Genomic DNA, 27,760 nt, shown 5'->3' on the forward strand with positions numbered 1-27,760 from the left:
GGTCACATCCCGAGGTAGAAACACCCGTGAGAGCCCATGTGAGTCAAGGTCAGGAAGAAGAGGATTGGAATTAAAATGCTGTAAGATTAGAGGTCACAGGCAGCCCACCTGGTGATCATTTCCTTCTCCTTGTTGGAGGCATGGCCACCACTGCCCAGCACTTTGGCCGGTGTGGATAGGAAGTAGAGACAGTGGTTGGTGAAGTATTGGTTGATTAAAGGCAGCAGAATCTAGATGGGAAAGGAAGGGGGAAGGGGCTGGGTGAAGGGTCCAGGGACTCTCCCAGACCACAGCCCCTCCGGGTTCTGAGCCAACCTCTCACCTTAGCAAAGAATTTAATCTCCTGTTCATGTGGGGATTTCTCTACCCGTCCACTGCTGACCACAGCCTCTGTGGGGAAAGGCAAGTAGGGGCCATTGTAGGTTTAAGCTGAGGAAGCTAGCATGTTCTGGTAGGGACACTGGAGGGGGCAGAGTTAGCATTCCTAACACTCCTTTTATCCCAGCACTTGGGAGACAGAGATAGGGAGATCTCTGAGTTCGAGGCCAGCCTGATCTACAGACCAAGTTTCAGGACAGCCAGGGCTATACAGGGAGAAACCCTGTCTCAAAAAAAGCAAACCAAGCCAGCCAAATAATGTTCTCTTTTTCTTTCACACCTGCCCCGGCCATAGTCAAGCCAGAGGGACTCTGGGCTAGGTCCCTGCTCAGACCCCTCCTGTGACTCCATCACTGTGCAGAGAACAAGCTCTTACCTCTCATATAACCACAAACCCCGCTCTCCTCACCGCATGACCAGCGGGGTCCCTTCAGTCACTCCCCTCCAGCCTGAGACATGACGGGTGGTGGCTTCACAAGCCGTTTGCCATGATGCCCTCCATATGCCCCTCACCCCTCCGTGTCTTGGCACAGATGTCACAGTGTCACCTATGTCTTCCTTGAAACCCTGCTTAGATGGCATCTGGGTCCACACCCCCAACCCATCCTTCCCTGGTGTCCTCTTCCGCCAACACTAGGCACTTTCTAGCACACTTGACATAGTTACGTGTGATTCTAACTGTCTGACTCCAAAACAGGGATGCAGAGGAAGAACCATCTTTGTCTTGCTCCCTGCTAATCCATCCCATCATCCCCAGCAGGGTCAAGACACTAGTTGAGGGGAGAGATGGGAGGGAGCTTTTCCTACCCAAGTGGGCGATAAACTCCTGGGAGATGTCCATCCAGCGCAGCAGCTGCTGCAGGAAGCCAAAGGCAAATCGTTTCTCAATGGAAGATGTGTCCAGTTCCATGTCCTTAAGACCCCTGCGTGGAGAGGCAGAGACAGTCAGCGCCGACACAAGACCTTGCCCTATTTCACACGCCTTTCTGGTCAGCCAATGCACACTGCCCGCTTGCAGGTCCTTCCTCCACCGGCCTCTTCCTCATTTCAGGTTGTTCTTGCTTCCCCATGTTTCCCCCTTGGTCTGATCAGAGCCCTACCTTTAGCATATCTGGTGGTCCTGACTTCCCTCACTTCCCTCTCCGGGCTATGCCCAGTAGGAGGTCTGCTTGCCCCCCAACTGCTTTCAGGTCGACCCTTTAGTTTCCTTATGGCCCCGCCTCCGTCCCAAGCCCCGCCCCTAAGGCCCTCCTTCCGGCCCTGCTTGCAGCTGCTTCTGCCCAGGTTCATGTGTTCACGTGCCTGGTGACAGCATAGCCATTCATCTGCAGAAACTTCAGCAACTCCTGGGCCTTCTCCCGGTCCCGCGCCTTCTCCTTGGCCGTAAGCGTGTCGTAGGGGACCAGCAGAGGATGGGACCCACCCCCTGGGACGACAAAGATTAGGAATCAGGGGCCAGGGAAGGGCCAGGCCACTCTCACTGAGGCTCCTGCAGTTGAGTTAGCTGCACAACTGAAAAGGTGCTAACAAGGCAAACGTTGCTTTCTGATGCTGGTCCTTTGTGCAACTGAGCAGAGCTGGGAGAGTGATTAAGTAACACCATGAAGTCAGGACTCTAACCGAGGCCCCGAGACTGCGCGCTGGGGCCGGAGTGGGAGGGCGGAGCAGTGATAGGAGGGGATGGATGCCTTCACCTTTAGCCTCCAGCTCTTGCTTCTTCTTTCGCCCCCAAGTGTTGTGATAATTCTCTGCCAGTTGTTCAGCCATGGCCTGGAAGTGGGATGCAGACCGTCAAGCACCAGGTTCAAACAGGACTGAACTTCCTAAATAAAGGGCTGTGATCTCACCTGCAGCTCCCGGGACAACGTAACCACACTGAGGTCTGGTGGCTGGGGATTGTAGCCTTCTCGAGGGTCATATGTCTGAAAGGGCGAGAAGGGGGTGGGGTGGGGGAAACTTAATGGGCTTGTAGGAAGCTCTGAGCCTTGCTCCAGATGCCTACCCTGAACCCATCTATCCCTTAAGGCCCTGCAACTAAGCCACCCTCCTCTGCTCTTTAGTTCCTCAGGCAGATGGTTGTTCTTTTGGTGCTGAGATTCCTGCTCAGGACTGCTCTCTTCTTATTTGGCCTCTCCTCTGCCTCACTGCAACCTCGCCCATCCACTCTGCCCCTTTTATAGTCCCTCCTGTTTTCATAGTTCCTCGACCACTTGGAAGTGCACTCCTTTTCATCCCACTACTGCCAACCCACCCTTCCCATCCCTCCCCTCAGACCTTCACTGTCTCCTCACTAGCTCACCTGGGCCGTTTGGGATATCTTTCTTGTTTTTTTCTTTTCGGTCTTTTCCTCCTCACCTTCCCTGGCCTTCTCGACCGTCCATTCCCAGGCAATCATGGCCTTCAAGGACTCCTTGATGGGCCAGCGGTAAATCTCTTTGTCCTGAGGCAGACAGAGTAAGCGGAGTTGGTGGAGTGGGGCCAGAAGGAAAGCTTAATTCAGCTTCCCTGGTCTCTACAGGCTCAAGGCAGGAGAAACCCCACCAGGGGCTAGGAGATTAGAAGTGGGTCAGTCAGGATTGGAACCCAGGACTCTAACCTGCTCTGTAAACAAGTGATGCAAACATATTCCTAGCACCCATTTTACAAGGGCCTCAGAGAAGTCTTACTATCAAGGACTCTTTCTAGAGAAGGGACTTGAGGATTCTGGGGTAGTCCAGGGGAAGCATCTAATCTTGAGAGGAGGCAAAATCCATGACCAGACGCCAGCCAACCTATGAAGATCCTTCCTGGATCCCCTGAATTCTGGGGTTTCCTTCTAACCTCTGACCTCTGACCTCAGGACCTAAGATGTGGTCACCTTCTCTGAGAAGGTCTTGTAGGGTCTCAGCATGGGGTGGGTCTTCAGTTCTTCATCAATGTTCTCGCCATAGGACCAGTTGTTCTGAATCTAAAGGTGGAGGCCAGGCAAGAGGTAGAAGAGAGTGGAGGGCAGATACAAGGCAGGAGAATTCTGTAGGGCTCTCAGAGAACAGTGAGGCTCTCAGGGATGGCTGAGGCCTCTGGGAAGGTATGAGGCTCGGGGAAAGGAAGGTAGGTAGAGGTGCAGGGCCCAGTGCTCACCTTGTCAAAGGCCCACTTCTCATGGGCATATTCTGCGAACTTGTTAATGAAGGAGTCCAGCTTCTCTGGGATGATGACACTGTTAGAAGACATAGGGTTCGCAGGCATTGGGGTGGGGCTTTGCTCTCCCTCTGGAACCTTCCTTCTCTGGACCCCTAACCACACCACTGTCTATCCCTGCGTCTCACTTGAGGGTCTCCACAGGCCGGGGATCAAAGTTGCCTTCCGCATCCACTGTGGCTTTTTTCTCCGTCTTGGAGGAGTATGAGGCATCCACATAGTCCGGGGGCAGTGCCCCCGCAATGGCACAGAGACACGGCATGGCTATTCGGTAAAGCTCCTGGTCGTATTTCTGGGGGTGCCAGGGAGGAAGGGGAGGATCATGCAGGCCCACAATCTTACAGTCCCCAATCCACCCTCCAACCATCAACTCCCCCTCTCCGAACCCACACATCTGCCAGTCACTCTCTCGGCCTCACGTTGGTCCGCTTTGTGTGTTTTTTAGACAGGTCTCATGTAGCCTAGGCTGTCCTTAAGCTTGCTATATACTCCAAGGGTGACTGAATTCCTAATCCATCTGCTCCCACCTCCCACTGAGATTACCGGTGTGTGCCACCAACCGACCCAACAGGGATTCCATCCCAGATCTCCGAGAGCTTGAACCCCTAAACCCTCCGCACAGGCTCCTCCGAGATCCCGTGAGTCCCCAGACCTTATGCGCCAGAGAATCAAAGATGCCCCAGAAGAGCTTGCGTGTGAGGTGCAGCTCTTCCTCAGAGGTGACCCCGAAGTTGGCCCAGCCTGTGGGAAGGCAGTAGTACTTCCAGCAACGCTCGTAGTGGTTGGTAAGGAGCTGAAAGCAAGAGACGCAGAGAGGAGGCATAAGCAGACGGCAGGCAGCGAAGGCCTTGGGAGGCAGAGGGCGTCAGGGTTTGCAATTGAGGTGCTATCGGGGAAGGATGGGCTGCTTCTTAGAGAATTGTCCCAGACAGCTTATTAGGCAGAGCTGGTATTCTCAATGAGAGCCAGGATGGGCACCAAACTACGGCTGGGTTTGTCTGTTGTTTTCACAGAAATAGGCAAGCTAACAGTCTCCTGGTAGAATTGTATGCACACTAATGGGATTGATCCGTGCTTATGCAAATTAGCATGTCAAATAGAAACATAGGCAGTGCCCCATGCAAATATATGGTAATCAAAAAGGCCTCCTCTATCCAATATGCGACTTGGAGTTGGGGCTAATTTAGGCATCTTATGCAAGACAGTCTAAGTTAGACCGGGTAGCTCCTTATGCAAACTAGCATGCAAATGATAAAGTAGGAGAGACAGTATGCAAATATTCAGGATAGCTATGGCACTGTTGATTCAAATAAACGCACTCATTTGAATACTGGAGGGCTGGTGGTCTGGACAGCGAATAAAATGCTAATTAGGGGAAGTAGCGCGCCCATGAAAATATATGCTAATTGAGGCGGGGGCTGGCTCACTTAGTTAGGCAAATTAAACGGTAATTAGGGAATGTTAGCAGCGCCAATGACGAAGAGCGAACGCCATGGGAATCCTAGCTGGCAAATGAGAATGTTAATTGGTTTCCTCAGGGTTCACTGTCCTCCAGCTTTGGTTAGCTGTGGCTAACACGAACGACCCCACTGGTCCAGAGGCAGAGCCAGATTATGGGTGAGAAAAGGACTGGCTCCCGCTGAGGACCGCCCTCACCTTGAGAGGCATCTTGGCAAACTCATTGAGGATGGGCACATCGAACACCAGGCGTCGAAGCAGGTGCTGCAGCATGGACGGGCGGATATACCTGAGGAGGACAAGCCCAGAGAGGGCAGAGAACTCACGCGAGGCCCCGCCTTGGGGACACCGCCCACTCCCCCCACCCCCCCCGCCATCGTCGGCCCTTCCTCACCTGCACAGCGCCATGAGGCAGTCCTCAATGACGTCGCGCTGTGCTTTGGTGAGCGAGCGGCCCCGCGACAGTCGGTATACTGTGTGCAGCATGGAGTCCACCATGATGGCGCGGTGCTCGGTGCCCGCAAAGAGTGGCGCGCACTTGGTGATGAGCGGCAGCACAGCCAGGCACAAGTAGCGGTTAAGTGCCAGCGCCATCTCCGTGGTGCTGAAAGTAGCCTGGGATGCAGGGTGAGACCATCAGATCCTTGGTGTTGCCTTGGTACCCAGGCTTCTCAAATCTCTACCCACATCTACCCACTATTATCTTGGTACTAGTAATCTCTCTCTCTCTCTCTCTCTCTCTCTCTCTCTCTCTCTCTCTCTCTCGAGCGCGCGCACACACACACACACACACACACACACACACACACACACACACACACACGAAAGCTAGGAACTGATGATGGAACCCTGTGACTTTGATTTAGCTGTCCTGTAATGTTGACCTTCTGCACAGGACCTCATGTGGCCCAGGCTGGCTCAGCTTTTTGCTGTTTGCTTCAGGTGTTTGTTTTGAAACAGGCTCTCATTGTGTAGACTTGGCTGGCCCAGAACTTGCCGTGTAGAGCACACTGATCAGCCTGCCTCTGCCTCTTGAATAGTTAAAGGCCTGCATCCCCATGCCTAACTTCGCTTTGCTTTTTTTTTTTCTTGTTTTTTGTTTTGTTTTGTTTTTTTGAGACAAGGTTTGACTGTAGCTCAGTGAACTCTCTATCCCCTGGCCTCTATTCCCCTGATGCTAGTTAGAAGGTGGGTACCACTACACCCAGCCAAAGCTTTCTTGTAACTAAAGGTAGTGGGGATTCCCAGTCACCCTGTCTTCATGGGTTTCTATCACAAAGGTGAAGGTGGGGATCAGGATATGAATGCAACCCCAGTTCTGCAGATGCTGTCTCTCAGCCTATCAGATGTCCTGGGTGGAGGCATGCCGGTGACTAGCCTGGTGGGGATGCTCACCGTGTCCAGTGAGGCAGCTGCCCTCATGTCAGGAAGGAACCCCACATCCAGCACATGCAGCAAGAAGTCCTGGTTCTCAATGCCATACACTCGGTCCAGGAAAAGCACCATGGATGCCTTGTGGTCAGGCACGAAGGATGCAGACATCTTTGGCTGAACCAGTGCGCCATCTATGGGCAAGGATGACCGGATAGGAGCCCATGCCCCTCCCAGTACCACTCCCTCAACCATTCCTGCCCCCACCTACCTTTGCCCAGGGTGGGGATCTGCAGTGGGAGGCTGATGATGCCCACAAGGTCATCCAAAGGCACGAGGGACCGAAGGATAGCACGGATCCTCAGGGCCTCACCCTTACCGGCTTGAATCAGCTGGAGATGGTAGACCGGGGAATAGGCATGTCGGTAATAGGCATGTTATCAGACAATGGTGCCCGTCTGGGACTTGTTCTATTCTAACCATTCCTGACACACGGACAGCGAAACAAGCTTCCTTTGTGTATACATCTTGTATGCATTGTGTGCATGTGTATATGTTGCAGGTGTGTGTGTGTGTGCACATGTATGTGTGTGCGGATGTACACGTGTGTATGCATATATGTACACTGGCTCTGGTACCCCCACGTGAAAGCAGGAGGTCAGTTGATGTCGTGTCTTTCTCCATTGCTCTTCCTTGTTTCTTGAGACTGGGTATCTCACTGAACTTGAAGCTCTTTCCTCCAACTAACATGGCTGTCCAGTCGTCCCTGGCGATGCCGTTTTGTGGGACATTGTTTCTTTTGACAGGTGGAGGTGTTTTATTTTGTTTTGAGACAGGATCTCTCTGTTACTTAGCCCTGGCTGACCCAGAACTCCCAGAGAACCACCTGTTGGCGTTAAAGGCCTGCACCCCCATGCCTGGCTGTTTAATTTATTAGGGGGTGCGCACATGCTACGGTGTGCGTGTGAAGGTCGGAACACGACTAATGGGATTGGGTTCTTTCCTTCCACCACTGGTGACCGAAATCAAGTCACCAGGCTTGGTGGCAGGTGCCTTCCGACACTGAGCCAGTGGCCTCTTGTTTGTTAATTATTTTTATTTTATGTACATTGGTGTTTTTACTGCGTATGTCTGTGCGAGAGTGTCCAATCTGCAGGAGCAGTAATTACAGATAGTTGTGAGCTGCCATGTGGGTGTTGGGAATTGAACCCTGGTCCTCTCGAAGAGCAGCCAATACTCTTAACCACCAAGCCATCTCTCCAACCCACACCCTTGTTTATTTTTTGAGGCAAGTTCTCACATAGCCCAGGCTGACCTTCATGAGACAGCACATGCAGCTAAGAGACAGGGTCATGTCATGTAATGTGGGCTGGCCTCTGACTCTCAGTACTCCTGCCTCTACAGTGCTGTGGCCACAGGTGTGTGTGGTCACAGGTGTGTGTGGTCACAGGTGTGTATGGTCACAGGTGTGTGTGGCCACAGGTGTGTGTGTGGTCATAGGTGTGTGTGGCCACAGGTGTGTGTGTGGCCACAGGTGTGTGTGGCCACAGGTGTGTGTGGTCACAGGTGTGTGTGGTCACAGGTGTGTGTGTGGCCACAGGTGTGTGTGGCCACAGGTGTGTGTGGTCACAGGTGTGTGTGGCCACAGGTGTGTGTGGCCACAGGTGTGTGTGGTCACAGGTGTGTGTGTGGTCACAGGTGTGTGTGTGGTCACAGGTGTGTGTGGCCACAGGTGTGTGTGGTCACAGGTGTGTGTGGTCACAGGTATGTGTGGCAGGGTGCAGCACAATTCCTGGCTCAACTCTCCTCGAAGGGTCCCTTATGCACTTTTGCCATCCCTACCATGAGTCGGTCCTTTGGTTCTTCCTCTCTTAGGCTCCACGGGATTGGGACCTGAGGGGGTCTTGGTCATGAGTATGTGCCCATCGTCACTTAGCCCAGGAACACACCCAAGTGAGCTATGTGAATGCTGCCCAGCACCTGAATGCTGAGGTTGAAGGCTGGCCATGCACACCCAGCCCTCTCCCACCCCACCTTGACCTCCTAGGGCTTACATGCATCTCAGGAGCACAGCGTCCCAGCAGGTCAATCAAAGCAGCATAGAAGGACATGATGGCGTGTCCTAGGTGTACCCGGTTCTCTTCAGGGGGTTCCTCACCAAAGCTGTAGAGGAGAAGGTGGTGGGAAGAATCCAGGGACGTGGTAACGGTAGCTGCCATCTTGGGAAGGGAATGGGGACTCACTGCTCACGTCGCCGGTCCCTGCGGACACCCGGCCCATCCCGTGCAGGGTCCTCGGAGATGCGGATGGCTTCTTCGATGGCAGCCAGCAGCCCTGAGCCACCCTCACCCCGCAGGGCAGGTCCAAAGCACTCGGGCTTTCGGATCAACAGCCGCACTACCACATTAGCGTTCTCTTCCACGCTCTCACCTGGCACCCAGAAAGTTCAAGGTGAGCTCTTGGGGAACCCCCACGCAACCCCAGAACCCAACATACTCAAGGGTAATGTCAGGTCTCTGTTGACCTGCAAGTCCACTTAAAGGGATCCCCTCCCAGGAGAGGTCTTTGGCTCAGGGTATGAATGTCACCAGGGGGAAGCTTTAGCCAGTGACCCGACACGTCCCACCCTGCCTCACCGTTGACAAAGACGGCAAAGCGCAGGAAGTCCAGGTAGCGCTCGCCCCCACAGGGATTCCATCCGATGTCAGGATAGCCTTTGGCCAGGAGCATGGGGCAGCTTTGTAAGCCACACCCTGCCAGGTATGACACAACCTGCAACAGGGAAACAGAGCTTAGCCCAAGACCACGCTCCTCCCCGAGATTCGGGCATGCTTCTGAAGCTCCTCAGGAGCATGTACCCGCAGATTCTCAGCGAGCTGAGCCTAGTGTCATTGATCTCTTCCCCAACCCTCTTGAGCATCCCTATCTACCCCACAGCCCACCGCATGAGCATGAACGAGGTCATCCTTCCCTGCCTAACACTGGTTCTGTCTCACTTTCGATAAAACCCGGCATCCCTGCCATAGCCCACGGGACCTCCCATGACCTCCATGACGTCATCTCTCCTCACTCAGCCCCCATGGCTTCTGTCCCAGCCATGGTGGGCGCTCTGCTGCTCCAAGGCCTCTGGACTGCTCCTCCCCTGAGGTTGGTCTCTCTAGCTGCTCAGATCTCAGATCATTCTGAGCTTTATTCAAACATCACTTTCTCAATGGGGCTTTCTTTAACCAGTCTTTGGGGTTTTTTTTGTTTTGTTTTGTTTTGTTTTTTAACAAGGTCTTTCTGTACAGCCTTGCAGGAACGCACTAAGAGTCCCACCTGCCTCTGTCTCAGAGTGCAATTGATGGCACGAGCCACCATGCCTGGCTTATAAATGCCTATAAATCATGATTACATGTCCCCTGGACAGACTCAGTGACAGAGGTCGGAAGAAGCAATCTCTTTGGAACCACTGACTCCTGGCTGAACTCCAAAAGGCCCTGTAATGCTACTCCTCCATGACAACCAAGGCCACCCCTCTGGGGAGTGTAGCCCACAGACTAGCTCCCAGCCCCTCTTGCACAGAGTAAAGGAGCCACTGGCTGCTGGCTGCCCCCTGCAAGTCAGCCCCCTTCTGACTGGGCACTGGGACGGCCAGCATCAGTCTGAACGGGGTACTCAGAGCCATCCTGTGCCCACACAGTGGTGCGTGGTCAGGCCTCCTCCAGTCACACCTTTTCCAGGTCTTGCTCCTGTAACGCCAAGGCCAGCTCATTGTTGTCAATGACAGAAGCAGCTGCTACATCCAGGGGCGTGGAGCCCTGCATCCCTGTGGGGACAAAGAGCAGTTAGAGCTCCCCATTCCCTCTCTTTTAAGTGCATCCATGTGTATGTGCAGGTGAACATGGAAGCCAGAAGAGGGCACCAGATCCTTTAGTGGCTGTGAGTCCCATAAAGTGGATGCTGGGATCCAAACTCTGGTCCCTCTGATAGGGCAATAAGCACTCCTAACCACTGAGCCATCTCTCCAGCCTCTCCCAACTCTCAACAGTGCCTCCTCCTCTGGGAAGCCCTTCCTGACCACATCCTTTGCAGAATGGGCTAAGTGCCTCTGCTGGTCTGTGCTTTCTGAATCCCAGCCCTCGGGGCTCTGGGTTGATGCTACCCACGACTGAACTTTACTCCTTGGCTGCTCTGGGAGCTGTGGCACAGTCAAGGTTGTCTGTGCCACAGTGTCCTAATTTTGGGTTCTGGGCAATTTTTGAGACAGAGTCTCATGTAGCCCAGGCTGGCCTCAAACTTGCTATGTAGCAGAGGATAACTGTCCAGACCCGGGGATATCTCACCCAGGCCAATGCCACTGTTCTCCAGCAGGTAGCTCAGGTGGTCAAACATAGAGCGCTGGTTCTGCCGGCTGATCCGGCAGAAGTAGCAGAGGAAACGGCAGCAGCTTGTCACCATCTTGGGGAAGCGGATCTCCTGCAGGGAGGAGACAGGGAGGGCCAGTGGTGAGTGCCTGCACTCCGTGTCCCCTCCCTGAGCCGGCATGCCCATCCAGGCCCCTCACCTTTGACTCGCCGCCCCCGAGGACATTCACCATGACCTCCATGACAGTTTCGTGCATACCGAGCGCTCTCATCAGGTTTGGGTGCTGGTAGAAGACTTTGTTATTCATGATGTTCCTGTGAACAGACAGTGTGTGTGGGGTTAGCGCAGCCAGGGCGGGCAGGGCGCACATCCAGGGAGATTCGTGGTCACCATGGTGACAGTCTGCACTCTCTGCACGCCTTTTGCAGATCTAAACTCATCCATTCTCTTTTGTTTGTCGTCTTGCTTTAGGTAGGTTTTGAGACAAGGTTTCGCTCTGGTACCCCAGGCTAGCCTGAAACTAGGTAGCCCAGGATGGCTTAGAATTCACAGTACTCCTTTTTCCAGCTTTCCAGGTGCTGAGATGACAGGTATGAATGAGCTGCCAGCTAGGTCTCCGAAGACTCATCCTTACATCCACTCTGGGAGGCAGGAATTCTAATAATGGGCCCTCACAGACACAGAAATTGAGGTCTGTATCCAAGGCGAGCTCACCTAAGGTAAGGCCTTTGCCCTGCTGCCCTCAGCATTCCCGAATGTCTAATGAGGGCCGGGCATACAGTAGGAGCTTAAATGACTGAGTTGCACTGGACTCTTTGCTCGATCCTATCATGATTTAACATTATTTAAAACAAATTTTAAAAATTATTTTTATCTATGTGTACGTATGTGCAGCCACACAAATGAGTTCATGTATACCATGCACACGGAGGAACTAGAGTTACGGGCAGTTGTGAGTTGTGAGTTGTGGGTCCTGGGAATCGAACCTTGGTCCTCTGGAAGAACAGGAAGGGCTTTTAACCAGGGAACCAATCTCTCCGGGGCTCCCCCTTTTAGTATTTATTTGTTTCTTTGTGTGTCTATGAGGGAGGTACATGCATCCCACAGAAAATGTGCTGGAGTTGCTTCTCTCCTTCCACTGGGGATAGAACTCAGGTCTTCAGGCTTGGCAGCAATCACCTTCACCCACTGAACCATCTCACTAGCCCAATGATTAATATTTATTATTATTCTGAGACAGGGTCTCACTATGTATCCCAGGTTGGTCTAAAACTTCCTATGTAGCCCACGGTGGCCTGGAACTCAAGATCCTCCTGCCTCAGGTTCCTGAGTGCTAAGGTGACGGGCTTGAGATGCCACCCCGAATTTGCTAGTGTATTGCTATGAGCACAGGTCTCTGAAGCCCGGTGGCCTGTCTGTGGGCAAGGCATGACCATTCCTTTTGCTATAGCAGAGGACTTTAATCTCAGAAAGGCCAGAGTCACAGTGACCAAGATCTCCTGAGGAAGGTTAACCATTAGGACAAAGGGACACCGTGGGAAGTCAGTACAGAACCTGGGCAGAGCGGCCAGGCCAGGGAGGGCCCTCACCCAATGCTCTGGATCATGAGGTTCTCCTCCTGGGGACCCATCTGCACAATAAGCAGTGAGCGTATCTGGCCCAGACACTCCAGCAGGCTCATGGTGTCCTCCACTGAGGACAGAGAGATCGTGTAGGCCCGAGGCAGGGCACGCAGCAGCTCGCCGAGTCCATCGTACTGCCGGTGCAGGAGGCTGAACATGGCTCGGACCAGCTCTGGGCTCTGAACGAAGTCCTCCTGGGCCCAGCGCACCACTGTGTGCGACACCAGCTCCTGCAAGGACTCTGGGAAGAGGTTGGGACACTAGGTTGCATCTCTGAACTAGATGAGGGGGGAGCCCTCCTTTGTCACCACCTGCCCTGCCTTCCACCTGCCACAAGCACATGGATTCAAATAAATTCTCTATTGTCCCAAGAGTCATACTCTTCCTCCCCACTCCTCCCTCTCTCCTGCTCCTGGCTTCTGCAGCTACTTACAGTCATGTGCACATGAGCGCGTGGGCGCGCACACACACACACACACACACACACACACACACACTAAAAATAAACAGGCTGTAGTGCTTACATCACTCGACCTAGCACTCAGGAGGCAGAGGCAGGAGGATTTCTGTGAGTTTGAGGCCAGCCTAGTTTACATAGCAAGTCCCAGGTCTACATAATGAGACCTCCTCTCAAAACAAAACAACCCCCCTCAAAAAGCCTGGTCCTCTCCAAATCCAAAACCCAGCCCTCCCTAAAAGAAAACCAAAAACCAAACCAAACCAAAACAAAAAGAGTAACAGGATCAAACGTCTACCAACATCAGAGACTCTGCCTAGGGCGCGGCTAATACAGTTTGTGACCCCCAACACTGAGCACGCTTCTCTATTTCCTCCCATGGTAACCATCTCAGTTTGAGAGAAACTGAAAACAAGGACCACGAGGGCACAGAAGCCACCAGGGTTCTGGAGCTGTCACCATCCCAGGCCTGATGCACCTCTGCTCTAGGTCACACTGCCATGCACTCAGCCTCAGCTCCCACATTTGGCCACCTCTCCAGGCACCTTCTCTCCCAACTCTTGCTTTCCGGTCCCCGTTTGTCTAGCGCACCCTCACAGAAACATGCTGCGGAGAGCTTCAAGCCACCTGCCCCGCCCTGTCTCGCCCGGATGCCCCCAGTCCTCACGAGGCTTGTGCTCCTCAGCTGCCGGCTCCTCCTCAGGCTTCTCCTCTTTCTTCTTCACCAGCCGCACCTTCTCCAACAGGCTCATGAGGCGGCTGCCCAGAGTGCTCTCTTCCTCTGGCTCCTCCTCCTCTCCCTCCAGCTGGATTCCTGGAGGTGGATAAGATAGTATGGGATGCTACTCTGGTCTGCTTATTCATCTATTCATTCATTCATTCATTCATTCATCCATTCATTCACTCATTAACTCACTTACTCATTCATTCATTAACTAACTCACTCATTCATTCATCATTAACTTATTCATTCATTCATTAACTCATTCATTCATTAATTTATTCACTCATTCACTCATTCATTCACTTACTCATTCATTCATCTGTCTATTCATCCATTCATTCACTCATTAACTCACTCATTCATTCATTAATTAACTAACTAACTCATTCATTCATTAATTAACTAACTAACTCATTCATTGATTAACTCACTCATCCATTCATTAATTTATTCACTCACTCATGCATTCATTCACTCATTCATTCATCTGTCCATTCATCCATTCATTCACTCACTCATTCATTCACTCACCCACTCACTCATTCATTCATCTACTCACTCACTCATTCATTCACTCATTAATTAATTAACTCACTCATTCATTAATTTATTCACTCACTCACTCATTTATTCACTCATTCATTCATCCACTCACTCATTCATTAATCCATCTATCTGATCATCTGTCTCTTTCTCACTCAGGCATGCTCTCTGGGAAGTTCTCCTCCTGCTCTTTCTATGCCCACGTGTATACTGACTTCTATGAAGGACAATCGAGATTGATCTAGAATTCTTCGTCACCTCCCACGTGATGGGATGACCAGCGTGTGCTGACATGTCCAGCTATGCTTATTTTCATTAATTTGGGGAAAAATTGTTGGGTTTTGAGACAGGATCATGATGACCAGACTTGGTCTCAACTAGTTACGTAACCCAGGCTAGCCTCAAACTTGAGGTGATCCTCCTGCTGCAGCCTCCTGAGTAGGAAGAGTACTGATGTAAACCACCATTCCCAGAGGCGTGTGTCTTTCAAATCAACTCTCGAGAATATATCCAAAGGACAGAGAAGAAAGAAAAGAGCAAAGAAAGTGTCAAAGGACGGTATGCTGCCCATGGAACATCTACTACTACTACTACTACTACTACTACTACTACTACTATACTACTATGTGTGATCGTGCATGCATGCATGCGTGTGTTTTGAGACAGGGTCTCAGTGGCCTGGAACTCAATATGTAGACCAGGCTGGTCTCAAATTAACAGAGTTCTTCCTACCTTTGTCTCCAAAGTGTCAGGGTTAAAGGCATGTGCCACCACACTGGGATGAGTAGAGAATATTAATAAAGAGGTAATAGTATGAAAAGAACCCTTTAGAAAAGGTGCCCAACCGTATCCCAGCTCTCAGGGGAAGGAAGTAGGAGGGTCAAGGTCATTCCTGGCTCTGTGTCCACTTCAAGGTCAGGCTGTTTTACATGAGAACTTGACTTAAAAAACCATGATAACTATACAATTGCCAATCAAACTTTTTTTAGTTCAGAAAGGAAAATATAATAACCGAAATTACAAACCACTTAGGTGTGGATTCAAGCTGTAAAAGAAACTGTGAAGCTAAAGTGGGGGTGCGGACAGCAAGGGAGATGGCTCAGTGTGTAAAAGCTCTTGCTGCAGAAGCCTGGCGGCCTGGGTGTGATCCGCACAGTCCACGTGAGAAGCTGGATGCAGTGGTACCCGGCTACAATCACACCGCTCCTCCGTGGAGCTGTGAGGCAGAAATAGGAGAATCACTCAGAAGCTTTCACGGGGAGGGGGAGCAGCAGAAACAGGAGAGATCTTGCCTCAAAAACAAGGTAGAGACTAACTTCTGCAAGCTGTCCTCTAACTCTTACACAGATGCACACACACACACACACACACATGATCACAAACACACTCAGATACACACACACAACGCACATATACACACACATGCATGCACAGTCGCACACATACACACACATATTCAAACACATACATAATGCATATACACACACACACTAATATTTTAAAAGCAGGCTGTAGAGATTTGCTAATCTAAAAAAGCAGGGGAAGAAAGGATCAAAAAGTACGAATGCCCAAGAGACGGTGGGACACAATGGAGCAGAACACACTCATAACAAGAATCCCAGACAAGGGGCTGGGGATTTAGCTCAGTGGTAGAGCGCTTGCCTAGGAAGCGCAAGGCCCTGGGTTCGGTCCCCAGCTCCGAAAAAAAGAACCAAAAAAAAAAAAGAAAAAGAAAAGAATCCCAGACAAAAAGAGAAAGATGGGGGCTGGAGAGATGGCTCAGCGGTTAAGAGCACCCGACTGCTCTTCCAGAGGTCATGAGTTCAATTCCCAGCAACCACATGGTGGCTCACAACCATCTGTAAAGAGATCTGATGCCCTCTTCTGGTGTATCTGAAGACAGCTACAGTGTACTTATATATAATAAATAAATAAATCTTTAAAAAAAAAAAAGAGAAAGATGCAGAAACAGATTGAAATTATAGTTGCTCAAGACTTTCCACACTGGCTAAAATATTAATTTACATTTCCAAGAAAATGAAACTCCAAATAAGATCAACTCAAAGACCTCCAGTCTTGGACACTACAACTCAAGTCGTTGAAAAGCAAGGACAAATTCTTGAAAGTCGGGCAGAGAAAAATGACTCATCACCGACAAGAGGATCTCAGTAAGGCGGTCAGGTGTTTTTTCCCCAGAAACAGAAGAAGACAGTCATCTGCCTCTCGTGCCAGCCGGCCCTCTTCCCACTGCATCACAAGCCAGGTACCCAGTTGTTTATCTACCTCACCCATTTATTTGTTCATCCATCTTTCTTAAAAATTCCTATTACATGGGTGTGAGTGTGTGTGAGTGTATGTGTGTGTGTATGTGAGTGTGTGTGAGTGTATTTGAGTGTGTGTGTGTGCCGAGACACACATGTGGACATACATGTGGATGGAGAACAGCTTGCAGACGCTAGTTCTCTCCTTTGACAGTGTGGGTCCTGGGGATTGAACTCAGGCTGTCAAACTTGGTAACAAGCACTTTTACCTTCTGTCCATCAACTTACATCCACCCAGTCACTTGCCTACAGCCACTGGTCATGTGCCCATCCTCCCACATATCCATTCAGGTATATCCTCCTGATAATCATCTATCATATAGTCATTCATTCATATGATATCATATCATCTATGATATCATATATCATTCATTAACATAACCAATCCCTGCATAGCACCAATACATGGGGCTGGTTTGTTCTGTTTTGTTTTTGTTTTTTTCAGGATCTTATCATGCAACCCTGGCTGTCCTGGAACTCACTCTGTAGATCAGGCTGGCCACGAACTCAGAGATCCCCTGCCTCTGCCTCCTGAGTGCTGGGATCTAAGGTGTGTACCACTACAGACAGCTTAATGTTTGTTTATTTCTTTTTTTAAAGATTAATTCATTTATTATATATAAGTACACTGTAGCTGTCTTCAGACACACCAGAAGAGGGCATCGGATCTCTTTATAGATGGTTGTGAGCCACCATGTGGTTGCTGGGAATTGAACTCAGGACCTCTGGAAGAATAATTGGGTGCTCTTAACCGCTGAGCCATCTCTCCAGCCCAATATTTGTTTATTTCTATTATGCTTCTATGAATGTTTTGCCTGTATGTCTGCCTGTGTACAGTGTGTTTGTCTAATGCCTATCACAGCCAGAAAGTCACTGGATATTCTGAAACTCGAGTTACAGATGATTGCAAGCTGCCATGTCTGTGCTGGGAATCGAACCCACCTTCCCTAGAAAAACAGCCAGTGCTCTTTACTGCTGAGATATCTCTCCAGCCCTTACACGGGTGTTTAAGATCAGGAAATCTTACTGAAACTTCAGGCGAGATTTCAAAACAAAGTTTTGGGGGAGGACTCTCTGAATTTCTCTCCTTACCACAATGTGCCAACAGGTCTTGGTGAAAGTTAACTAAATCCTCTCGGATCTCTTCAGGGAGAGGACAATCTTCCTCATCGGCACCATTTTTGAATTGCAATAGCATGTTGATCTAGAAGAAAATTAAACACTAGAATAAAGACCTTCGACCTCAGATCAGGGTCAAAGGTTATAGACCCAACCATCAGTCTCTCTCTAAGATTATGACCCCTCCTGCAAATGTGAGTTAGTAAAGAATATTTGAGGGACTAGAAGCAGAGGTTATAAAAGGGGCATGACCAGTTTCTAACTAGTCCGAGGTTAGCTCCTGAGGGGGAGAGGTTAATACATAATTTCAAGGGTTAGGCATCAGTTTTTGTTTTTGTTTTTGTTTTTTTTTTTTTAGATTTATTTGTTTGTAAGTACATTGTAGCTGTCTTCAGACACACCAGAAGAGGGCATCAGATCTCACTACAGATGGTTGTGAGCCACCATGTGGTTGCTGGGATTTGAACTCAGGACCTCTGGAAGAGCAGTCAGTGCTCTTAACCACTGAGCCACCTCTCCAGCCCTAGGCACCAGTTTTGAAGGTGACAGACATGAATCAGTTGGGACTGAGGCAAGTCGAGGTTGGGGTTTAGTGGGACCAGCTGGAGTTTAGGGGTGAGAACCTGCTCTTGGGGCGGAGAGCGGAACTCCCGCGTGCGCCTTGCAGTCTCGGCCGCGCTCATGGTGAAGGCTTTCATGAGGAGGCCGTAGCGACCCCGCTGATTGCTCTGCAGCTTGTCCACATATCGCTCCGCAAAGGCTGCCAAGGACTCCACCCGGTGCTGCAGCTCTTGGTCACAGAAATACTCCAGGAGGTGGCACATCTACGGGAGCACAACCAGGCAGTGGGAGGCACGGTAGGGACACCACCAGGGGTTCCTCCACGCCCTCAATGCTTTCTCTCCCCACTCCAGGGCCCTGGCCAGCTTCAAACACCATCGCCTGTGTCCTTACATCAGCCTCCTCCATACGGAAATCAGCGAGGTGGCTCCGAAGCCAGCACCACCCCACTGCTTTTTGCATCCCCACAGCTCCCCGTGTCACTGGTAAAGTCCAGACACAAGCTCCACCAGACTGGGTATCTCCGAGCCCAGATGGATGGAGGCCAAAAGACAGGGAAAACCCACCTGTAATTTCACAGACTCAGGCAACTTCATCTGCAGCAGCCCCTCCTCCAGCTCTTCCTTCTCCTCCTCTGCGGCCTCCTCTGCCTCTTCTTTTTCCTCATCTTCCTTCTCGTGTGCCTCTTCCTCCTCGTCCTCCTCTTTCTCCTCCTCATCTTCCTCTTCCTCCTCTTCCTCCTCCTCCACCTCTTCTTCCTCGGTGAAGACTTCAGGCTCTATCATCTTCAGGATCTGCTTCACATCCTCGTCGCTAAAGACACCCATCACCTGCAGAACAAGAGCCGAATGGAAAGAGAGATGACAAGTGAATGAAATGAGGGCACATAGTGTATAGGTGGGCAGATGGACAGACTGAGTGAGGACGGCCCCCACAGGCTCATATATTTGCATGCTTGATAAATTGGTGAGGACTGGGAGGTGTGGCCTTGTTGGAGGAGGTGTGGCCTTACTAGAGGAGGTGCGGTCTTCTTGAAGGGGGTGTGGTCTTGTTGGAGAAGGTGTGACCTTATTGGAGGGGCGTGGCCTTGTTGGAAGGGTGTGGCCTTGTTGGAGAAGGTGTGGCCTTATTGGAGGAGGTGTGGCCTTGTTGGAGGAGGTGTGGCCTTATTGGAGGAGGTACGGTCTTGTCGGAGGGGGTGTAGCCTTATTGGAGGGGTGTGGTCTTGTTGGAGAAGGTGCGGCCTTGTTGGAGGGGTGTGGCCTTGTTGGAAGGGTGTGGCCTTGTTGGAGGGGTGTGGCCTTGTTGGAGGAGGTGTGTTTCTGGGGTGAATTTTGAAGTTTTTAAAGGCCATTCCAGGCCCAGTGTCCCTGACTGTGGATCAGGATGTAAAGCTCTCAGCTCCTGCTCTGCACCACGCCTGTCTGTTTCCTGCCATGATGATAGTGGACTAAGCTTGGAAATTTTAAACAAGCCTCCTGTTAAATGCTTTCTTTTCTAAGAGTTGCCTTGGCCACGGTATTGCTTCACAGCCGTAGAACAAAAACTTGGACAGACTGACAGTAAGCATAGATAAATAAGCAAACAGAGAGGGAGGCTGGATTGATGGATGGGCAGACTGGCTTACATATGAAAAACTGGATGAATATACGCACACACACATATATGATATCTATACGGATGAATGGTATATGGGTACATGAATAAAGCAGGACATGAACTAAATGGTGGAGAGAAGGGTAGCTAGGTGGACAAACAGAAGAACGGGCATAGATAGTTGGGGGGATGCACATCGGATGGATGGGCAGGTCATGTACGAAAAGGGACGTGGAAATGGATTTGTGGCTGGGTCTGCAAATGGGCGCAGAGGTGAAGGGAAGGAATAAGTATTTATAGACAGGTATGTGTGTAATATACATGCATTAATAGAGGATCATGGGATCATGTGCGAATGAATGTGAAGACAGGTGTTTGATAGGTTGAAAAGGATGGATGGATGGATGGATGGATGGATGGATGGATGGATGGGCAGGAAGTTGTAAGCATTTGTACATGAGGGTGTAAAGACATGAGTGGACAGCTGAATGGATGGGAAGTTGATGGATGAATGAACGAATAATTGGTACCATGGGGAAGTGGGGGAAGGGAGAAGATACTGAGAAACAAAAATAGAGGATGGGTGGCTGAATTAAAAGAAGCAGCTGGGCAGATGGTGGATAAATCGAAAGGTGGGTGGAGAGATGAACCGGTGGTAGAATGTGCAAAGAGGTAGCTTGGACGCACAACTTCGAATGTGGAATAATGGGGGAAGGAAACCGGAAGGAGCCATTACCAGGAGGGTAGACACAAGCTTGAGCACCGGCACAAACTGGAACTCCACAGAGCCCCCTACTGGGTCGCGAGCATGCTGTCCTCCGTCACGCACGGCTTCCCCCAACATTCTCAGCGCCTTGTCTCGCAGAGCCTCCAGAGGGATGGCAGGGCTGAGGCGAGCCGGAGCTTCTGCGGCCCCAGCAGCTGGCAGGGCGACCACAAAACACGGGGGTGAGAAGTGGTGTGGAGGTCTCAGGGAGGTTGTGACCCCAACGCCAGGCAGGCCATGGCGGCGGGGGCCATCTTCCGCGCTACGACCGGGTGGGAAAAGCGTGATGGCTCGGGTCTCCTCTGTGAGCGGCACAATGTACTCAGAGAGCATGGAGCGACGGCTGCGGCAGGCGCTTTCGAGGTGGATGCTGATGAGGAGGTCATAGTAGCCTGCACGCAGAGGACCCGGCAAGTGCGCGTCTTCCAGAGCATGCAGCAGCTGTGCCTGGTCCACGTGGCTGCACAGGGCATGAGCCACGCGGTTGTTGCCCAGGGCGCACACGGAGCGGTAGAGCGAGAGCGTGTGCGAGTGGAAGCGCTGTAGATCCAGCCGCTCAGACAGCTCCAGGATATCCATGCACCTGCAGCAGAGATACGGCAGTCAGAGGCAGTGGCCGGGGACAGAGACCTCAGAGAGGCTCGGGAATCTCAAGTGTCCCGCAGGGCCAGGCTCCAAGGTGGCTCTGGCTCTGGATCGAGGAGTCTTTCCGTGGACCTGCTAGTCCCTAAGGGGCTTGAGTACTGCTCACCCTACACTTGAGATTTCTGGAATATTCTAAGACTCTAGAGTTTTGGGGACAACGGAAAATATCGGGTAACCCCTAGATGTAGCTGAGATGGCTTGGGCTCTTTGTTGAAGGTTCTAGCACCCTGGTTATATCTGAGTGAGTCAGCCTGAGGAGAATTTGTCAGGTATGGTGGGAGACACCAGGAGGTAGAGAAGGAAAATCAGGCGTTCAAGGCCATTCTCAGCTACATAGCCAGTTCAAGGCCAGTCTGGGCTACAGTAGACCTTGTCTCAAAACAAAAACCTTAGGGGAGATCTCATCTCAAGATTATAACTTTTAAAATATTTTAAGAGCTAGGGCTATGGCCCTGCTGGTAGAACATTTGCCTAGCATGGGAGAGACCCTAGGTTCAATCTCTAGCGTTTCATTCATTAAAAAAACAAAACAAAACAAAATAACTAACATCCAGGTTGGGGAGTTTGATCACTGTCTGAACTCTCTGAGTCGAATTTAGTGTCCCTGTAGTCTCTGAGGTCCCTGGGGTGTAACTGTGCTCTCTTAAGATGAATATAAGGCTCACTGGTATGGGTCTAGAGCCCCCTGGCGGGCTATCTGAAGAGGCTGATGCTGAGTTAAGAGTCCTCTGATTATGACCTGGAGACTCCTGGGACCCTGTGGAGGTGGGGAAGTTGGGGAAGGCATCGAGCGCAGCAGGGCCCGGACCTGTTCTCCTCCGGGATGTGTAGCGCCATCATCATCAGCGGCTCCTGGCACTGCACAGCCCAGCCCAGCCGCTCGCCAGCACGCCGCGTGTCCACATGTAGGAAGTGGTTGGGCATTCGGCTCCAGGAGACAGGCATCAGCATCTGCACCTCCAGCCTTGGTGGGCACTGCGGGGCTGGATTCTTGCGCTCGCTGAGGAACATGGCGGCTGACAGCGGCATGATGTTCTGCGCGTTGGGAAAAGAGAATGGGTCAGGATTCACGGCCCTCAGCAGTGCACGGGCACCCTCTGCACACCCTGGCCTAAGGCTGATCCTATGCATGTCTCCTTGCCTTTTGCTTCCCCAACTCAAACTGGACCACGTTCTGGTGGGTGGGCAGGACAAAGACGGCAGGAAACAGCTTTGTGTTGGGCTCCACCTGGCAAGGGAGAAAGATCAAAGTGTAAGAGAGGGTGCCCCGAGGCACTGTGGACTCTGCCTGAATCCAGCTTTGCAGAACCACACTTGGTCACTGAGATCAACCATGGCTGTAGATGACCTTTGGGCCAGGCCACCCTGATGCAGCTAGGCCAAACGTCTCCAGCTCCCTCAGAGTAACCTGTCGGCTGCATCTTTGTGCACACCGGGGTCCCTTCGGAATGCGTTCCCCACTCATTCTTCGGAAGCCAGAGTGTCTCCTGACTGGCCCCCACCTTCGACAGTCTTCCTGCCTCCCCAAACAGCACTGGTGAGGAGTGGGGAGCCTTACCAGCACCTAACTGCACCTGCACACCCAACCCCCAGTTCACTGGAGACACAAAGGACAAGAAAGGTGTCAGAGTGATGACTCAGAGGCTGTAGGTAGTTAAGCCACAACTCTCCCCAAAGGGGTTAACTTGCATAGAAACCTCTGAAATCTCAATAAAGTACAGAGTCACAGCCAGCGGGTCTGAGGAGGGGCCTGCAACTCTGTAAATTCCAGATGCTGCTGGTCCAAGGACCACGCTGTAAGGAGCAAGTGCTATAGCATAGACCATGCCTGTTCCCTCACCAAAGGCTTAAGACAGAGGGAGGGAGGGACAGGGAGGATGGAGAGGGAAGGAGGGGCAGAGAGGGGAAGGGAGGGAGAGAGGGAGTGAGGGAAGGAAGGAAGGAGGGCAGGCAGGAAGGAAGGAAGGAAAGAGGGAGGGAAGGAAGGAGGGAAGAAGAGGAGAGGAGAGGAGAGAAGGCAATATATGAAGAGGTTTAAGGGACATAGGACTTCGTTAAAAGATACAGTTTTTCTTAGGTTCTGACTCAAACAAAGAAGAGACAAGGAGACATTTTTGAGACAATCAAAGAACTCTGAACACGAACTAGGTATTTGACGACAGTCAGGAACAGTTAGGGACTTTTTTTCTCTTTTCAACGATAACAGTATTGTGGCTCTGCCTTTTAAAAATAATCTTTATCTTTTAAAGAGATGAAGCTCTATGCTGTCGGCACTTTCTTTCAAACCCTCCAGTGGGAGTAGAAGGGGAGTAGGTGTACAGATGAAATGAGATTGGCCCTGAGTGGGTGGTAGTTGACGCTGGTAATGGGGGCCTGGTGGCTCATTATACCATTCTGCTTTTGTATGTTTCTGAAATTCTCCACTTAAAATGTAGTTTTGCAAGCTGAGCGCAGTGGCGGCAGCGGCACAGGCCTCTAATCCCAGCACTTGGGAAGTAAAGGCAGGAGGGTCACGAGTTTTGGTCATCCTTGGCTATGTGGTAAGTTTGAGAACAGCCTGGACTACATAAGATCTTGAATCACAAAGTAATAAAGTAGGGACCGGAGAGATGGCTCAGTAGCTAAGAACACTTGTTGCTCTTGCAGAGGACCCGGGTTTGATTCCCAGAACCCACATGGTGGCTCACAACAATGTGTAACTCCAGGTCTAGGGGGATCCCAAGCCTTCGGACCTCCATGAGCATCAGGCATGTGCACGGTACAGTTACATACATACAGGCAAAAAACACACACACACACACACTTTAAAAGTCTAACAAATAAATCTTCCATTAGGGAACTCCATTCAGAGGCATCTCTAATTAAAAATAATCAGAAAGATTTTGCAGATTTTAGATAAGCTAAAGGATAGGTTGGACATATATGTAGCAAATCATTAATAATCGAGTTTGGTGGTGGGCTTATGAGTAGGGAGTTACTGTACAATTCCTCCAGTGTCTCTATATACTTAAAATACATGCAAATATTTAACTAATAATACATGACAATAACAACAACAACAATATGCTAAAAAGGACAGACCCACTTGAAGATTTTGGCCTACTCCAGGGTGTTTGCTTACTGGGAGAGGATTGATGACGCCGTCACTCAGCACATGAGGAAGTCTACAGACCTCTCTTCAGTGCCAACGTTCAGTGCTGTCTCCTCCATCCTGGGCCGAACTTTAATGGAAGGTTCAACTATACAACTTAGGAGTGGGCCTGTTCTTTCTCTCCAGGCTCTGACCCGAGGGGCTACCCTGAAGGTTCTCCTGGAATGCTGGGAAATGCTAATCCCATTGCTAAGGGGTGAGGGGCTGGGCTCACCTGGAAGAAGGTGTTGCTTTCTTTGCCATTGGCTGTAAAGGTCATCAAGCCGGTGGCCAGATCCACCAGGCATCCAATGACTAGGTCCGTGTGGCTGATGCGGCCTTGCTGTCCCGGACTCACGAAATCCCCGCCCCACACCATGTAACAGTTGCTACACTTGAGGCTGGAAAAGACAAGCCTAGTTATGGCATACATCCTCAGTCAGGGAACCCCCCCATGCCTCCTTCCCCACACACAAACACCCACCACCTGCAGACTGAGCACAGAAAACCCCTCTCCCTGGACCCGGATGCCAGAGCTAGAATCCTTAGTTTAGTATGGGCATCCTGGAAAGAGGAGTCAGGAGAACAGAGGGGAAGAGATAGGAGGGATTAGAGTGAGAGTCGGAAGAGACAGAGGGGATAAATGGGAGGCTATGAAATAGTAAAAGGGGGAGTAAAAGAAAATAGCATAGGAGTGGAGAGATGGCTCAGCAGTTAAGAGCACTGCCTGCTCTTCCAGAAGAGCAGGGTTCAATTCCCAGCAACCACATGGCAATTCAGAACAGTCCATAACTCCAAGATCTGACACTTTCACACAGACAATTGAGCAGGCAAAACACCAATGTAGATAAAATGATAAATAGATAGACAGTATCGATTTTAAAAGAAAGAAAATAGAACAAAGAAATAATTAGGGAGCAAAGAAAAAGGAAGAAAGACTTCTGAAGTGGGTGCCATGATTTCTTTTGTTCCCTAAGTTTCCCAGGGACCCCAGCCAGGCAACTCCAAAGCTGGTGGCTGGAGCTCCCAGATCCTGCCCATGCCAACCTCCCCCCTGCACAGAGAACCCCCACTCTGACCCAGCACCTGCTGTGGACATTGCCTTGTTCATCCCCCATGGTCACTGTCACCGCCCGGACCTTGCTGAGGTCGAAGCTCATGTCATGTTGATGGTAGTCAGGAGTGACCCAGCCCACCCACACGCAGCTGGGCTCCTGACCAGCGAAGACCCTCACAGAGTAATAGTACTGGGGACATAAAGAGAGAACCAGAGGTCAGTCGGGAAGACAGCCTTCTTGGGACTTCAAATCCATCTCGTAGATTCTACGCTCTTCCAGGAGATGAACACAAAGTTATTAGATGGGAAATCTCCTGTGTCTGTGTGTGTGTTGGTGGGCCTATTTATGCTTTCCAAGATTGGGGAGCCCCTCGGGAATGTTTGGTAGAACCTTACACCTGGTCCTTCTCCAAACTCCAACAAAGCAACAAAATAGCTCTCAGTGATAGCTTGCTGCTCGGAGTAAGGTTCTCAGTCTAACTCACAGCATCCACGTAGCCACTTTGCTGGGGGTTACAATTGTTACCCTTATATTTAGTGGTGAGAAAACAAACCACAGTCCTTCCACTAGAAGGCACAGAGTAGTCAAGTGACTCACCCAAGTGGCACCCAGGTGGCCTCAGATCCTAAGTGTTACAGTGTATCCCTCTTTCCCTCCCCTCCCCTCCCCTCTCCCTTCCCTTCCCTTCCTTTCCTTTCCTGGACTAATGCTGGAATCTAGGACCTCATGAGCGCTCTATCACTGAGCTACATCCCCAGCCCTGGGATGGGGCTGCACTATTTTGCTCTGGTTGATCTTGAACTCCTCCGTAGCCTAGACAGGCTCCTCCTCCTCCTCAGTGATCCTCCTGCCTCAGCTTCCCCAGTAGCTGGGATTACAGGCCTGTGCCAGCAAGCCTGGCACGAATAAGATTTCTGTCAAATAAATATCTGAGGACTCAAACTATATTGGGATAACTCTGGATTTTTACTCCCGGGAATACGTTAGCTACTGAATTTCAAGTACTGTATTCATATCGTTGATCCCAAATGTTGATCTATATCGGCTTATCCTTGGTCCTTTGAGATCCCTAAGAGATAACTAATAAGTTTACCATCTTCAGGTCACTAATACATGAGAATAGGGTTCAAAGGATCGCAATGGTGTGTACTGTACTCTGACACTCTAGAACGTATCTGGGATATCTCAGATATAAGGATGACAGCAATGAACTGGAAGTTCTGGATTTCCCTGTTATGTTGTGGGGGGGGCCCTCCCCAGAGTGGAGGGTCTTAGTTTCACACCGTGGTGGTGTTGAGGATGATCTCAGGGTCGTCACGGTTGTCAGCAGGTACTACATCTCGAGGGAGTCGGGGAAGAGCCGGGGTGGAAGGTGGTTGGGTCATCATGGCAACCTTCTTGGCCTTGAATAAGAACCTGGAGGTCAGAGGAGAGCCTGTCATTAGATGTAGCTCTTAAGCCAGGCCACTCTTTCTTCCTACCATAGTCATCCTGTCCAGCACATCTGTCCTGATTAGACTCCCTCTAAAGCCAGTAGCTTGCCACCAGAGGACAGGGATTCCTGACTGGCCCAGCCCTGTCTATTCCGGAAGTGCCGTGTGCTGTACTTGTGGATGCCGGGCCAGTCACATTGAAAGATGGCGACTGATAGCTAAGTCTGGTGGTGCACAAGCCCTGGGGAGGGGAGACAAGAGGATTGGAAGTTCAAGGCTGTCCTCAGTTTTACAGCAAGTTCAAGGCCTGCTTGGGCTATAAAACCAAAACAAAATAAAGAGGGTAAAGAAGGTAGCCAGATATATGGAAATCCTCTTTGGGAACACACAGTGGTCCCTCTAAATCAACATTACCCATTTGTGTTACTTTTAAATCTTTATTTGTTTGTTTAGTGTGTGTGCATGTGTGTTCATGTTGGTGCATCTGTGTGTGCAGGTGAATATGCATGTGTGCATGCATGTGGAGGCCAGATGACAAGCTTTGGTGTCCACAGGAGGTGATGCCCACCTTGTTTTGCGATACAGTGTTTTTTTGTCGGCATGTTCCCTTGAGTAGGCAAGGCTGACCAGCCAGTGACCCCTAGTAGTCTGCCTGTCTCCACCCCCAGCCCCCAGCCCTGGAACTACAAGCTCCTGCTACCACCCCTGGCACTTTTGTGTGGGTTCTGGGGATGAATCTCAAGCCTCATGCTTTCAAAGCAAGCACTTTACTGACTGCACCGTCCTCCCAGACCTGTGTGGGGTGTTTGTTTGTTTTTAAATTGATGTTGTTTATTGGTTTTTGAGCCAGGGTCTCACTTTGTAGCCTAGGGTGCTCCAGGATTCACTGTGAACAGTCTGCCTGCGCCGCCTCCCAAGTGCTGGGATTGCAGGCGAAGCCACTATGACAGCAAGTCTCCATCGCATAGCACAAGGTATGTGGGACCTTCCCGCAACTGCACCGCTAACGGCGGTACAGACCAAGAACATTCCATCCCTTCCAGACAACCTC

The 27,760-nt window shown here is 50.8% G+C and overlaps 1 protein-coding gene across 3 annotated transcripts in view; it reads right to left on the reverse strand.

Annotated features, from left to right (window-relative positions):
- Positions 1-27,760, reverse strand: part of Ryr1 (ryanodine receptor 1) — a 132,380-nt gene that overhangs the window by 66,068 nt on the left and 38,552 nt on the right. For all 3 annotated transcript variants that reach the window (XM_087570298.1, XM_087570240.1, NM_001419537.1), the window contains 32 exon segments: positions 26,560-26,692; positions 25,305-25,465; positions 24,454-24,619; positions 22,230-22,316; positions 21,897-22,123; positions 20,414-21,026; positions 18,648-18,911; positions 18,144-18,344; positions 17,494-17,605; positions 13,481-13,627; positions 12,324-12,597; positions 10,934-11,048; positions 10,713-10,845; positions 10,101-10,195; positions 9,024-9,159; positions 8,631-8,817; positions 8,442-8,550; positions 6,659-6,779; positions 6,412-6,581; positions 5,411-5,631; positions 5,215-5,305; positions 4,211-4,351; positions 3,687-3,850; positions 3,499-3,577; positions 3,236-3,325; positions 2,678-2,818; positions 2,226-2,300; positions 2,073-2,148; positions 1,681-1,804; positions 1,186-1,301; positions 323-390; positions 109-230 (listed from right to left, as the gene is read on the reverse strand). In XM_087570298.1, the coding sequence (XP_087426424.1) occupies positions 109-230; positions 323-390; positions 1,186-1,301; positions 1,681-1,804; positions 2,073-2,148; positions 2,226-2,300; positions 2,678-2,818; positions 3,236-3,325; positions 3,499-3,577; positions 3,687-3,850; positions 4,211-4,351; positions 5,215-5,305; positions 5,411-5,631; positions 6,412-6,581; positions 6,659-6,779; positions 8,442-8,550; positions 8,631-8,817; positions 9,024-9,159; positions 10,101-10,195; positions 10,713-10,845; positions 10,934-11,048; positions 12,324-12,597; positions 13,481-13,627; positions 17,494-17,605; positions 18,144-18,344; positions 18,648-18,911; positions 20,414-21,026; positions 21,897-22,123; positions 22,230-22,316; positions 24,454-24,619; positions 25,305-25,465; positions 26,560-26,692 (4,959 nt within the window).

The sequence above is a fragment of the Rattus norvegicus genome, chromosome 1 (genome assembly GCF_021556685.1).
Source record: "Rattus norvegicus strain SHRSP/BbbUtx chromosome 1, alternate assembly SHRSP_T2T, whole genome shotgun sequence".
NCBI lineage: Eukaryota > Metazoa > Chordata > Mammalia > Rodentia > Muridae > Rattus > Rattus norvegicus.